The 13,839-nt window shown below is 46.4% G+C and overlaps 2 protein-coding genes across 9 annotated transcripts in view; both read left to right on the forward strand.

The window, feature by feature from the left end:
* The window catches only part of LOC103153074 (WAS/WASL-interacting protein family member 2-like), a 9,283-nt gene extending 3,213 nt beyond the window's left edge, over window positions 1–6,070 (forward strand). For 2 of the 6 annotated variants that reach the window (XM_007573859.2, XM_016661679.1), the window contains exons 4-9: window positions 332–361; window positions 532–654; window positions 1,061–1,696; window positions 3,075–3,290; window positions 3,433–3,534; window positions 4,219–6,070. In XM_007573859.2, the coding sequence (XP_007573921.1) occupies window positions 332–361; window positions 532–654; window positions 1,061–1,696; window positions 3,075–3,290; window positions 3,433–3,534; window positions 4,219–4,259 (1,148 nt within the window). In that variant the 3' untranslated portion in view covers window positions 4,260–6,070. The remainder of the gene's footprint in view (window positions 1–331; window positions 362–531; window positions 655–1,060; window positions 1,697–3,074; window positions 3,291–3,432; window positions 3,535–4,218) is intronic. The other 4 variants (XM_007573860.2, XM_007573861.2, XM_016661678.1 and 1 more) reach the window with 3 other exon arrangements.
* An 897-nt stretch (window positions 6,071–6,967) lies between these two features.
* Window positions 6,968–11,143, forward strand: utp18 (UTP18 small subunit processome component). 3 transcript variants are annotated; one of them, XM_007573862.2, is made up of 13 exons: window positions 6,968–7,348; window positions 7,888–8,036; window positions 8,118–8,213; window positions 8,596–8,666; window positions 8,726–8,829; window positions 8,919–9,044; window positions 9,113–9,287; window positions 9,363–9,463; window positions 9,544–9,634; window positions 9,709–9,832; window positions 9,931–10,105; window positions 10,178–10,320; window positions 10,948–11,143. In XM_007573862.2, exons 1-13 carry the CDS (start codon window positions 7,130–7,132, stop codon window positions 10,970–10,972), a joined length of 1,599 nt encoding a protein of 532 aa, XP_007573924.1. In that variant the 5' UTR covers window positions 6,968–7,129; the 3' UTR covers window positions 10,973–11,143. The 3 variants fall into 3 exon arrangements, with proteins under 3 accessions (XP_007573924.1, XP_007573925.1, XP_016517162.1); XM_007573863.2 differs by having other exon boundaries at window positions 8,596–8,661; window positions 8,724–8,829; XM_016661676.1 differs by having other exon boundaries at window positions 8,596–8,658; window positions 8,724–8,829.
* The last annotated feature ends 2,696 nt before the right edge of the window (window positions 11,144–13,839 follow it).

A 13,839-nucleotide genomic window follows, 5' to 3' on the forward strand; every position in this document is an offset into this window, starting at 1 on the left:
ATAAAAAGTTTGGGAACCACTGGTTTAAATAATCTTTTTATTTGAACTTTTTAAAAAATATATATTTCTTAGGCGAGTTCCACATGATTTCAGTAAATTATGTGTATCAACATTCATCCCTCCCCACTTACAAACATCTTATAAAAATCCCTCCGGTTAGTGATTCATGTTGAAGCTCTTATTTTGAAATTTGCAGCCCTGTGGGGGCGGGGCCTGAGCAGGAGTGGGAGGGGCTCAGAGTTGATGACCAGTTATTGCATTTTGATTTCCTGTGCTCTCTGATCACCTGTGATGTCACTGATTCTTAACATGTTTCTGACTGTTTGTGCTGGCGATGATGTCATCGGAGCGGCGTGCGAGCGTAAACACTTTAATTTACCGTCTCACTCACCACCGCCTCATCCCACCTCATCCCACCTCATCCCACCTCACCGTCTCCACCCGCATCCCACCTCACACTAACCCATGGTAGAGCACAGCGCCAACACCAGGCCCCGCCCTTTCTCACCTGTCCGTGGTTGTGGTCCCCAGAGCCCAGAGGAGGCGGAGCCACCGCAGGAGCCAATGGCAGCGTGGCAGGAAGTAAGTCGAGCTCTGCTCCTCCAATCGGAGGCCTGTTCACCGGCGGAGTCCCCAAGCTGAAGCCAGTAGGAGGTCAGGAACCGATGAGGAACACTCGGTGGAAGGAAGACCATTTGTCACTAAACAGCTGAAAAGTGTGGCGTGCTTCTAGTTTTAACTCCGGAGTCAGTCCAGCTGCTCGTCAGTATGGATCATCAAAGTTTAACTCCTGACTCAGCTGAATTCAGGTTTGGACTTTAACTAAGCCAGTCTAAACCATCCCATAATATCTGTGGCTGTGAGTTCAGGGTGGGTGGTTTTACTGTCCTGCAGCATGATGCTGCCACCACCACGTTTTGTTCAGGATGAAGCTTTATATCTGACGGGTTTAATGCACGCCACACAGTCATAGTTTGTGACAGATTTTCCTTCCACTGAATTTTCAGTGGACTTGCTCCAGGGTGTGAACACTTTATTCAATCCTCTGTTTTTCGCTCAGACTCATCATCGGGACGACCTCCCTCCACCCGTGCTGCAGCGCCTCGCCCTCCTAGCCATCGCCATGACGATGCAGACAGCCCCTCCCCTCAGGCGTTGTCGCCGACGGAGACGACTCGACCTCAGCGACCTTCACTCCCCAACCTCTCCTCCTCTCCCGCCTCCCCCTCTTCCCCGTCTGCCGGCATGAAGCACTCCTCCTCCGCCCCTCCTCCTCCTCCCCCCCTCGGTCGCCGTGGCAATGCCCCCTCCCCTCCCTCCTCATCGTACAACAGAGAGAAACCCCTCCCACCAACACCCAGCAACACCCCGCCCCTCCCCACCAAGCCTCCCCCGTCTCCTAGCAACAGCAGACGCCCTCCCACCTCTGGGGGAAACTCCGCCCCTTCCAGCTCCACTCTGGCCCCGCCCCCTCCGCCGTATCGCATCAATGGCCCAGCAGGGGGCGGCGAGGCGGCGCCCGAGCTGCCGCAGCGCCACAACTCTCTGAGCAACAAGAGGCCCGCCCCCTCACCGGGAGGCCACACCCCTACCAGAGGCCCCGCCCCTCCACCGCCACCGGCGTCGCCCACACTGTCCCAGCAGGGCGCCAGCAGGCCGCCGCCCCCCGTCAGAGAGCCGCCCAGCAGGGGAGCAGGTGAGTGACATCATCAGTAGGCCTGTCACGATAACAAATTTTGCTGAGCGATTGTCTAAAAAATTATTGCGATAAACGATAATATTGTTTCAAGACCTTTTGACACTGATTTAATGGAAATGACTAATAATGCCTGCGATTTCCTGCCATAGATGCACTTTATTGTCAAAAGAACACATAACACTGGAACTGATAAACTAAACAACCAAAAACAACAATAAAATGGATTCTCAGTCTCCATTAACAAAAAACGTACTTGAATAAAAACTAAACAACATAAAGCCAAAGTGGAAATAAATACTGCATTCGACCAAAAGAGTGCAGATTATGAAGTCTGTATACTGTACTGCCCTTCAGTAATCACTAGATTTAAATAGAGAAGACGGGCACATCCGACTACCTAATGCAGTAGTTCATACCACACGATTTTTTGCCCCTATTTTCCCCTTACAACAATCTTAGAACGTTGGCCGATCTAAGATTGTCGCTGGTGATTTCGTAACCAATCTTCCTGCAGTGTATTGTGGGTTACGGTAGATCGTTGTGGCCGCTCTGATCTAAATCAGGGGTTTTCCCCGACTGGGAGCTTAATGCTGAATGTGACAGGTAGCCAATCAGAAAGCTCGGATTCTCCTCCTGGGAATCCCAAACAGCTGACACTGGCAACCCAAAGTCCAGCAACATTGGAGATGATATGTGGAAACAACATTAATGTTTATTCAACATTTTGTGAAAAGAATATAGAAATGACAAGAGGAGGAGTTGGAGCCAAATTGCTACCGCAGTTGATGAACCCGGTAAGTTTTCAGCTGCTCTTCGTTAACGTGACATAAATAGGTTATAATGATTTTCATTCAGTCAGGACTTTAGGCTGACTCTAGCCACATGCATCACAGGTAGATTCTAGTAAAGCATTGATTAATGCCTGGTATTAAAACTGGTTAACTGGACTGGTGGCCATTACTTTGGGCCCATGTGGCTGAAAACCACACGGCACGACGAACCCGATCGAACCAGAGAGACACACATTAGCCTAGGTATAACGGTACCTAGGATTTCTGTCGGCTAATGTGTCTCAGGTTTAGAAAATGGGCCGACAACTCGTGTAGTGTGCGCTGGACATTACACTAAGGAAACGAGGAAGGGAGGGTCAGTGCAGAGCACCGGAGATGAGCCTGTTTTCATTCAGTGTCATCAACAGAAAGAGAAAAGGCAGGAAGAGACATAAAGCCGATAACTAAAATGAGGTCGATAGGTTTAATTTATCGTGCGATTAATTGATTTATCGTTTATCGCGACAGGCCTAATCATCATCCACCACTTTTGCTCTTAGCCAATCACAGGACGTCGTTGATCTCCTGAACCAATCTCTCCTCAGCTCCTGCGGCTCCAGCGTCATCGAGGGCGGCCGGCAGAGAAGCCCCGCCTCCTCCGCCCTACAGGACGCACGGTAGCCCTTCCCTCTCCTCAGACCCCCCCTCCAGAGGAAAGCCTCCTCCCCCTCCCTCCCGCACCCCCGCCGCCCCTCCCCCGCCGCCCCCTCCCCTCCGTAACGGACACTCCTCCTCCTCTTCCATTCCTCGCTCCTTCGTTGGTGAGTCTCTTCCTGATTGGTTGGTTGTGACGGCTCCTCTTGTGTTTTCCTGTTTCTCAGAGACTCGGCTGTTTCTGACCCTCCATGTTGTTAGAAATGACTTGTTAGCAAGTTAAAACGTGACTCGTCTCTCCTCCTGCAGACGACTTCGAGTCCAAGTATTCCTTCCATCCTCTGGATGACTTCCCGCCTCCGGACGAGTACCGACACTTCACCAAGATCTACCCGAGCAGAGCTAGCCGAGGTAGCAGCTTCGCTAACTCTGCCTCCTCGCTAACACACACATTACCCACTAAGCTGCTAATGAACTTGTTTTAGTGCTTTAGCCTTAGCTTCCATTAATCACCTGTTGCTTTCACTCTATAAGCCTGACCTTTCTGATTAGTCAAACTAATGTTTGCATTTAGCTCTTCAGCATTAGATAAGTCATTTTTATGATTAACTCTTTAGGAAAACTAATGCTAATGACTAGCACTTTAGCATTAGCAGAACTAATGCTTTATTTAGTGTTTAGTAAGTAATGTTTATGATAAGCACTTCAGTGTGAGCAGAACAAATGTTTATACTTAGCGCTTTGACAACCTAACTCATGTTGCTGATTACCTCTTTAGCGAAAGCAGAGCTTCCGTAATTTTATGACTCGCTTTTTAACATTAACTAAACTAATTTTTAGGATTAGCTCTTTAGAGAAGCTTAAGTTTATGATGACCGTTTACTAATGTACTAATGTAACATTAGTAACCACGGTTACTAATGTTAATGATTAGCTGTTTAGCATAAGCAAAACTAATTTTTGTGATTAGCTCTTTAGCGAAACTAATGCTTATGATTTGTGGTTTAGCATTAGCGTAGCTAGCCCTCCTGGGCAGGGGAACAGCTAACAGTTTAAAGTTGAATCCTGTCTTCTGATTGGGTCTTCCTGTTTCAGTGATGAGGGGAGCTCCGCCTCTTCCTCCTGTCGGCAGGTGAACCTCCAGCTCCTCCCTTCTCCTCCCCCTCACCTGCTTCTTCATCCTGTTTGTCCATCTCCACCTCATCTTCACTTGCAGCTGATTGGCTGAGGAGATGTCCGACAGATCTACCAACCAGAGAGGAGGAGCGGCGTGTCTTCCTCCACATGTTGGATTTCTGTTTGCACTTTTCATTTTGATCAGATGGCCGCAGGAGGCCCGCTGCTGGTTCTGTTAGCCGACCGGGCCGGGTCCGGGTTCTGACGGGTCCGGGAGGGTTCTGGAGGAGGAAGATGAAGTTATTAATGACAGGAAACTAAGCGATTCTTTAATCATCACTGACAGAAACACTAATCAATGATCCGGGTCGGGTTCTGGATCTGAACTGGGTTCAGATCAAACTCCATGAAGGATTAAAAACCTGTAAATATTCACCACCATCATCATCGTCGCCGACCTGCGCATCCAAACGGGCCGGTTCCTAAACAGGTCGCCTCTTTAAGTGCCAACATGGACCAAACCAGGACAAACGGACCTGCTTCCCATGATTCACTGCAGCTGCGTGATGGGCAACAAAACCATTTGGTTCTGATCGGGTTCTGCAGCCGGTTCTGATCTTGAAATGTGAAAAAAAAAAAAAAGTTAAAATTTGAAAATTTTTGAGGAAATTCTGCAGAACCCGTCTGTTGGTTCTGAAGGGTTAAGAAGAAGCTGATAAGTGATGTCACTGGTTGCCATGGTGATTCCCTCATTTTGTCACAGAAAATTTTAAATCATATCAAAATATTCTTTCTGACCCGGCAGCATCAGAACCTCCTGCTGGGTTCCCATGGCTCTGATTCTGCTGCAGGTTTATCAGAACCTCCAGGTCCAGTTTTTCTAGGACCAATCAGAGGTGAGAGTGGGCGTGTCTTTCTGCTCTCTGTGCTCTGATTGGACAGAAACCAGGAAGTCCTCCAGAGACAGACCTGTGACTGGATGAGAACCTGGCTGGTTCCAGAAGGTTCTGGATGCTCTACCGGGTCAGAACCACTATCAATCTGAGCTGAAGCATCCTGGGAAAATTGTCAAAGTTAAACTGGAAAATGGATCAGAACAGAAACTGGGTCGGGTTAGATCCAGTTGGACTCTGGGTGATGGTAGGGAAAGGGTTCTCAGATTCTGGACGTTTTTTCTGTCATTCTGAGAGCCCAAAAGGTTCTGGTTCTGAAGTCAGCATCTCCTAACCTTTAGAAGAAATTAATAATAGTTAATATAAATTAATTCTGGAATAAGATGATGGAAAAGGTCTGAAGATGTTCAGATATCATGTGGATGAGACGAAATGTTCTGAGTAAAGCCGAAGAGTCATTCGGATCTTGGTCCGGTTCTGACCAGAACCTGAGCCCAGGAGCAAATCTTTGACTTTACTAATAAAAATATTGAAATGATGATCATTTTTGGTTTCAGCAGGAATAAAAGTTTAGATCTGATTTTCATTTTTTCACCTCGAACTGGTCTTTCTCCTGCGGTTCCAGTTCTGGTTCTGTATATATTTGTAATATTGCAACTCCTGTGTGTTTTGGTCCGGCCATGTTCTTCCCGAACCGCCTGATGTTTCTGCATGCAGGACGTTCTCCTGTCCGGTTCCGCTGGTTCCGGGTCGCCAGCCAGCAGCTCTCCGGGTTTCCATGCTGGGTCAGAAATCTCCTGATTTGCTGTTTGTGTCAGAATAAACTCGGTGTCGCCCCCTGGCTGCAGAAGTCGGTGTCGTCCTGCAGCCGTCCCAGTCCAGCTGCATGCTCTCTAACTGGTCTAACTGGTCTCTGAATAAACTCCAGCAGCTTCTGATCCCTCTGTGTGACTATGTGACTCTCAGTTAAAGGATTCTGATTAATCCTGCGAATTAAAGTTGTGAAATTTATTTTTCTGGCTACAGATTTATAAACATAATTATTTACTTTGCACACATGCAGAAGTTTTTGTTTTAGTTTCTCTCAATAAACAATGAAAGCTGCATTAATGGTTAAAAATATTTACATTTGGTAATATTTAATATTTAATTTAACATAATTAAACCAGATTTTAATTTAAGTCCAAAATATCTCGTATGAATTTTCCACATTTTGTCCCGTTTCAGCCTCAAACTTCAGTGTTTTTGAACCCCTTCACTCTGTTGCCCCTAAACTCAAACTTTCCATCACAGCTCAATTAGTATCGGAGTATAAATGCAGCCAGAGCCGGCCCAAGTCAGTGCAAGTTAAGCCCCCACACCACTAGAGGCTCCCAAGAGCACCGAGCTAACGTGATAAAAAATTATTATAATTATAAAAATTATTATAACAATAATTGTATCTTTGTTTTGTGTAGTGGTGATGTGAATAATTTGTATGTTTAAGTCATTTATCAAAATGTTTCTTTTGTTTTGTCTTTTAGCTCTCAATAAGCATAGCTAATTTGCAGCGTTCGTTAGCTAATACTATGTTTATTTCAGTTTACAATGGCCAAAGTGAAGGCAGTGGTCAGAGGCCACTCTTCAATAAACAAGTGAAAAGAAAGAAGTTTGGTTATTGGAGCGTCGTTGTCTTGCTGTTGAAAAATCGAAAACTCAAAGCGAGGACATCATAGTGTGAATAATTTCTTTAGCAGTTAAAAGGGTTTCCACATACCGACATCGTTTTCTTCATGTAGTTCTCTGCTTGAACGGGTGGTGGCAGAGTTTCATTTCCCCCTTGTTTTAGTGGCTGACTCCGGAAACACGTGATCGTGGTGAAGCGGAAAAACAGTTCCACCACATGTGTTATAAAACCTGCTTCATGTAGAGAAGAACCTGGAAATCAGCTCGTTTCTTCTGCGGGGCTTAAATCCTTCGGTTTCTGTCGGGACTTTGGTGCCGCCGGCGGGAGAGACATGGAGGACAAAAACGTTATCAAGCTTCCGGTGACCGAGGATAAAATAACGGCGAAGAAGAGAAGCCGACCTCCGAAGTTCGACCCGGAGGGAGAGGAGAAGCTGCGGCAGCAGAACCTGAAGAGGCTGGCGGTTCTGGGAGAAGAGGACGCCTCGGTGAAGCGGCTAGAGACGCTGGTGTTCGGAGCGGAAGAGGAGCTGCTGGAGAGGCTGGTGGAGGTGATGTTTAGCACCAGACTTTATTCAGAAAACAGCGAATTTAACTTTAAATCTCTCAAATGTTTAAAAATTACTTAAAAGTTCTTGTTAATCTATAATAAAGTCAACTTCTTGACATAAAAAGAAATTGTCACAGTTTAAAGCTGTTAAGTAAAAATATCACCTTTATTTGATGTTGATGCTGTTGTGACGTCACCAGACTTCATTCAGAAAATGATGAAAGTTTCAGAACCTCACGTTTTTATCAATAAAACAACGTTTCACAGCAAACTGTGACAACTTATTAAAAATGTCATTCATTGCAGGAAAATTCGGCTCAACTTTTTAGTCACTAACTGCTTCTTTAATTTAATGGGAGGCTGTTTCAGGGCATATCTTAGACTTCATTTTACTAATTTCAGTTACTGAAGGACATTTGTCTCACTGTTTAAAAATTCACAATGCCTTGGCTGTTTATTAGGTTCTTAATAATTCATCATCCTCAGCAAAAGGATAGTTCTACACACAGGTAGAGTTTTTAAATGTGTGTGTTATTGCAGGAGAATGAAGAGGAGCAGACCAGTGTCCTGCAGCTGGAGGATGAGGAGGGCGGTGGGGATGAAGACTCAGAGGGGGAGGATGAGCTTCGTCAGCAGCTGCAGCCCAGGAAAGCTGCCTGGGTGGACGAAGACGACGAGCTGGAGGAAGAGTAAGTCCCAGCAATGAAACACTTACTTCCTGTTTCCACCTGTAACGAATTCAACAGCGTCTGTCTGTCTGTCTGCGTCAGGGTGGACATGAAGCACCGTTACCGTAGAAACCTGATGAAAGGAGACGCAGAGTCGGTCTTGTCCAAGCAGAGGCTGCAGCAGAGGATGAAGGAGCAGTGAGTTATTATTACAAACAATAATAATGCAAGAACACATTCTCAGATTTTATCACACTTTAAGTTCTAATGAACATTTAACTCTGGAACTGGGAGACATTTTTAATATCCAAAATAAATAAAATGAGTTGGACTGAGCAAAACTGTCCTTCAAAAGAGATCAAAACACTGGTAGAAATAAATCTGGCAAATGGAAATTATTGCGTTTGTATTAATTTATCATGTGATTTATTGATTATTGCGACAAGCCTGCATGGACAGTTTCCCGTTGACAACAACATGGGACCGAGTCCAGGTCCTGGTGGATCACCTGAAGGCTGCTTCTTAGACTCTTTAGGATTTTCCATCCCAGAGTTGTAAAATAAATGAATTTTGTTTTCAGGTTTCAGAAGTCGATGGGAGGAACTCCATCCTGGGCGCAGAGCAGCGACCAGAAGAAGAAGAAGAAGAAAGGTGAATCCATGTTAGCCTCCTGGTTCTGGTTCTGGTTCTGACTCTCTGTGGTCCTGCAGCTCTTGATGAAGAAGAAGAGGAGGAGGAAGAAGAGGACGACCTTCTCAGGAGGACAGGTAACTTCGTGGCGTCTTCAGAGAGTCTTCCCAGCGGCGTCCTGAGGGTGAGTCTGAACGGTTCCGCCGCCGCCGAGGAATGGACCGTCGCACTGACCTTCTGGTTCTGATTCCGGACCCGGTTCTGTGTCTCCAGATGAAGAAGTGTCTCCATGCCAACAACGCCCGCCCCTCGGCGGACCGGCTCACCTCGGTCCAGTTCCACCCGTCGGCGCAGGTCGTCATGACGGCGGGACTCGACCAGTCCGTCTCCCTCTTCCAGGTACGGCCCTCCTCCTGCGGCTCAGGGGTCAGAGGTCGCCGTGTGAGTCTAACCCGGCTCGTCTGCAGGTGGACGGGAAGACGAACCCAAAGATCCAGAGCGTCCACCTGGAGCGGTTCCCGGTCCACCAGGCCCGGTTCAGCCGGGACGGGCAGACGGTGATCGCCACCAGCCTGAGGAACAAGATGTTCTACCTGTACGACATGATGGAGGGCCGCGTGGCGCCGGTCCGCTCCGTCAGGGGTCAGTCCCCCCGCCGCCGAGGCCTGCCGCCAAGGCTGACCTTTCACAATAAAAGCTTCTCCGTGTGGGTTTTAGGTCTGAGTGAAGCCAGAGTGAAGGACTTCTCTGTGTGTCCTGACGGGGGCGCTCTGCTGCTGACCGGGACCAACGGATACCTGCACATGCTCACGCTGAAGGTTCTTCTCCTGCTGCTGGTTCTCCTTCTTCTGTCAGTGACTAATCAGCTCAGCTTCTTCTTCTTCTCCTCTCCGTCTAGACCAATGAGATCGTCCGCAGCATGAAGATCAACGGTGATGTCAGCGGCGTGGCTTTCTGTCCCGACGGCAGCAAAGCCTTCGTGAACTCAGGTGAGTGGGACTCTGTGTGATGTCATTGCCCCCTGTGGGTCATGTGACTGTGTGATGTCATCGGCCCGGTGCAGAGGAAGGCGAGGTGTTTGTGTGGGACGTTCGCAGCAGTCGGTGCCTCAGCCGGTTCATGGATGACGGCTGCGTGAAGGGGACAGCCATCGCCGCCTCGCCGGATGGACGCTACCTGGCCTGCGGGTAAGCCACGCCCACTCTCCAACCCGCTCTCTGGTTGGCTGAGAGCAGATTGTAATATCCAGACCGTCGGGTCACGTGATCCCTCCTCCATGCCGCAGCTCCCAGGCGGGCGTGGTCAACGTCTACTCCCAGGAAGCGTGTCTTAATTCGACCAATCCGAAGCCTCTCAGAGCGGTGATGAACCTGCTGACCTCCGCCACATCTCTGACCTTTAACCCCACCTCCGAGATCCTGGCCGTCGCTTCGCGGGTGGAAGACGAAGCAGTGCGGCTGGTGAGCGCCGGTTGCCGTGACGCCGGTTGCCGTGATGTCACTTGTTGCTAACCTCCACCCGTCTCTGGTCAGGTCCACCTGCCCAGCCTCACCGTCTTCTCCAACTTCCCCGTGGCCAGCAGGAAGGTCACTCACCGGGTCAGCTGCCTGGACTTCTCGCCACGCAGTGGCTTCTTCTCATTGGCCAACAACAAAGGACACGCCCCCCTGTTCAGGTCAGCCAGCCAATCGGCCCTTCTGGTTTCAAACGGTGAATATCTGAAGCATTTCCTCTGCAGCTGCAGCTTCTGGAGCACCAAGGAGATGACAGTGAGGAGACCTACCAAACCAGCACCTTATGGGGGATTTAAAAGCTCCGTGGCGAACCAGTCGCTAAACTCAAACGTTACACTCCAGGCAGCCAGGAGTTCTGACCATCTGTGCTACCTCGTCAGATTTTCCTACCATAGCACAGATAGATGGCTAAGTCTATCTGTCCATGCTGCCCGTCTAAAACTGCTACCATCATCTTTACAAACTACAGCAGGTTGTTAATGTTAAATATATTGGATTATTTGAGTGGCTGAAGTGGAAGCTTAGCAGTTATGCTTAGCTTAGCATTGGAACAATTTATATATGCGACGAAGCCACAAGAAGATCACTTCATCTGAATATCCTACCCGCTGAAAATGAAAAGCTGTAGATGTTTGCACTAACCCTTTATTAGAATATCCTGCCTGTTAAACACAGAATAAAACGGTATCAGACAGAAGAAACAGGTTTTAAAAACATTTTTACTGTTTGGTCCACGATAAACTTTATGCTCACAAACAGCTGCTTCCTCTGGGTCTGTTTGTGTTCAGGTTGCTGCACTACAAGGACTTCTGAAGAGACTCTGGACCGGAACCAGAACCCAACTGGAACCCGACAACCTACAGCGGGTTGTTAATGGTTCCTGAGAACCTGAAGCCTGTTGGGTTTGGGTCAGTCGCTCCAACAGGAAACAGAACTCTGCGACTGGTTTTTATGTTTGGATTTATAAAAGGCTTTCTAACAGAACCAAGTCGACCCGTTTTGCTTTATTCTGAAGTTTTTCTCTCCTGATGTTTAAACTTAAATTATTTAATCAGAATTTTAACTTTAGATCAGAAAATCTCGGATTTTCCCTGAATAACCCGATTTCTCCTGATCGGGTCTCAGAGATTTCCCCAGATCATCCGTGACCTCTGACCTCACAACCTCTTCCTGGAAAAGAGGAAGTCTACGGATGAAGATTCAGTCTGCGGTTGATTTGATCTGGTTGCAGAACGTTAAACTAAAATGTGATGCTGGTTAAACGGCAGCGTTCTGCTTCCTCATCCAGAGCAAGCACGCGGCGACAGTGGACAGGAGCAACCAGCACAGCTGAAGAGAATCACAACATCACCGAAACGCCAATTTACTCACCAGGTGCAACTCTTTAAATAGATTACACTCAGATGGATGAGTGTCCTTTGATTTGTTCATTTTGATGATTTTCTACTTCCAGTTGTAAAAAAAAATTTAAATTAGAATATTACATCAATAAAACATTTCAAGACACACGTATGTCCTGATTGAAGGATATTTTAAACTGACCAATGGGTTTTATTGGGACGGATGTTTTAATTTGCTGAACCTGACAGGTTTCAGGGATGTAAAATTCACTCCACGTCTGCATTAATGATCCACAAAGAATCGGAGCTGGTTGAAGTTCTGGGGATGAAATGGAGCAGAAATCAAACCTCTGAAGAGACGAGGCAGGAAGCAGCCGGGCGAACGTCAAGGTTCATCAGCGTTCTGACTTCAGGAACTGAAATGTTTTTAAATGCACACACCGATAAAGAAATTAAAAATGCTAAACAAATCCACACAATTACAAATCACACAAACGATAAAATGTAACTTTGAACCTCAGAAGTGTAACTATAAATTCAGAAAGTCTGGTTCTGATCCTTAGTTACCAACAGAATATTAAGATGGGCCGGATCGGAACCGGCTCCGGTGCTGACCTCTGACTGCAGCTCTGCGGTTCTGGTTCTGGACGGGTTTAGTGTAACCGAAGGCTCTGACCTCCGGGCTGCTCCTCATTTCATTAAAACCGGATTTCAGACCAGAAGCCTGTGACATCAGAGAAACCGCACTGAGCATGCTCAGAGCGCCGCGCCGCAGGAATGCTGTCCGTCCGGTCCGTGTCACAGAGCTGCCCTCCAGCAGGCATCAGCAAGGGTCAAAGGTCAGGTGACCTTCTCAAACTGTTGCAGGTTTATGTTTATTTTGTTGTGTAAATCTTGACCTGCTCCACATCTGCTTGCTTCCCCTGAAAGTATCTTTAGTTATTAAGCTCAGTTTACTTTGCTTCTTATCATTTTAATGTACTTTTTTTATTTCCTTTTACTTAATTTTTTGGGGTTAATTTAATTTATTTTCTACCTTTTATTTAAATTTTTATTTTACTTAAGTTTTTTGTTTAATTTTATGCTAATCTCGGTTTATTTTATTTTCCTTACTTTCGTTTTACTTAATTTTTTATTTCAATTTTATGTTAGTTTTATTATTATTATGGAACACTACTTTTCTAAGTCACTTTTATTGTATTTGTTTTTGAAATTTAAATTAGTTACACATATTCTTATAATACTTTTCCGCTATTTTAGGCCCTAAAATATTTTGGGATATTTTTTCCAAACAGCAGGAATAAAAACATTAATGAGTCCTTCCTCCCTGACGCGTCGGCGCTCACATCTGTGACTAAAACAGCAGCAAACAGGTGCAGCAGGTGTCTCCACCCGCAGACTCACCTGGCCACTTTCTGCTAGCCCCGCCTCCCTATGACGTCACATACCTGACTTTCAGGGTTTTGGACAGAAACTGGCGGAGGAGAAGGTAAGGAACTGCTTCAGTTAAAGTCTGTTTGCTGTTAGTTTGGTTTAATTTGAGTAAAATTTAAAAACGTTCAGATGTTTGGGTTTTTAAAACGAGGGTTCTGCTCAGCAGCCTGGTTCTGAATCAGCCTCATTTCTGATGTCTGCTGGTTAAAATCAACTCCAGAAGCTTCAGCTGAAGCTCACCTGTGGCCCAGGTGAGCTGCTGGGAGGAAACAGGTAGAAGCTGCTGATCCGAGGCGATTCATGCGGAAACCTGCCGGGATTCCTGTCCGCCTACCCGGTGAATTCCTGCGGTCCTGGTTCTGTTTGTCTCGGAGAGGAGCTGCTGCAGCTTCAGGTCGGGTCCAGGTGTGACGGACCCGGCCCACCTGTCAGCGGACTCCCGGGTTTTCCGGGGTAAATGACGTCACGTTGATGAGTTTTGGGTAGTAGAGGTTCCCGTTTTGTTCCCGTTTTGTTCCCTTTTCTGCCTCCTGCAGGTCAGACGAGGTACAGTCACATATTAGCATCTATTATTTGGGTTAAATGGTCGGATAAAGGAAAAAACGGGTTCACTTTTCAATCATGTCATTTATAAATGTTAGTTTCAAGCTAAACAGTTAGCAAGTTAAATATTAAGCTAAGAGCTAGCAAAAATATTTAATTTATAACCTAAATATTTAGTGAAGAAGCTAGCTCAGAGCTAAATATTGCCATCATCCTAAAATGATTAAATTAATATTATTAATCCCAGAGGAAAGATAATGGCTCAAATCATAAGTTATTTGATTGCAAATAACTATAGCAAAAAAATAAAATAAAAATATCACCTCTTTTTTTCTAAAGATGTTTTAGGGAGAAGAAGAGAGT

Source organism: Poecilia formosa, unplaced genomic scaffold (assembly GCF_000485575.1).
Source record: "Poecilia formosa unplaced genomic scaffold, Poecilia_formosa-5.1.2 Scaffold339, whole genome shotgun sequence".
Lineage (NCBI taxonomy): Eukaryota > Metazoa > Chordata > Actinopteri > Cyprinodontiformes > Poeciliidae > Poecilia > Poecilia formosa.

What these genes read in the sequence shown, in the direction of transcription:
- utp18 (XM_007573862.2), top strand. Translation starts at nt 7,130, where the DNA reads ATGGAGGACAAAAACGTTATCAAGCTTCCGGTGACCGAGGATAAAATA. An exon ending in GACGACGAGCTGGAGGAAGA is followed by an intron (nt 8,037 to 8,117) that starts GTAAGTCCCAGC and finishes TGTCTGCGTCAG; the next exon opens with GGTGGACATGAAGCACCGTT. An exon ending in TGCACATGCTCACGCTGAAG is followed by an intron (nt 9,464 to 9,543) that starts GTTCTTCTCCTG and finishes CTCTCCGTCTAG; the next exon opens with ACCAATGAGATCGTCCGCAG.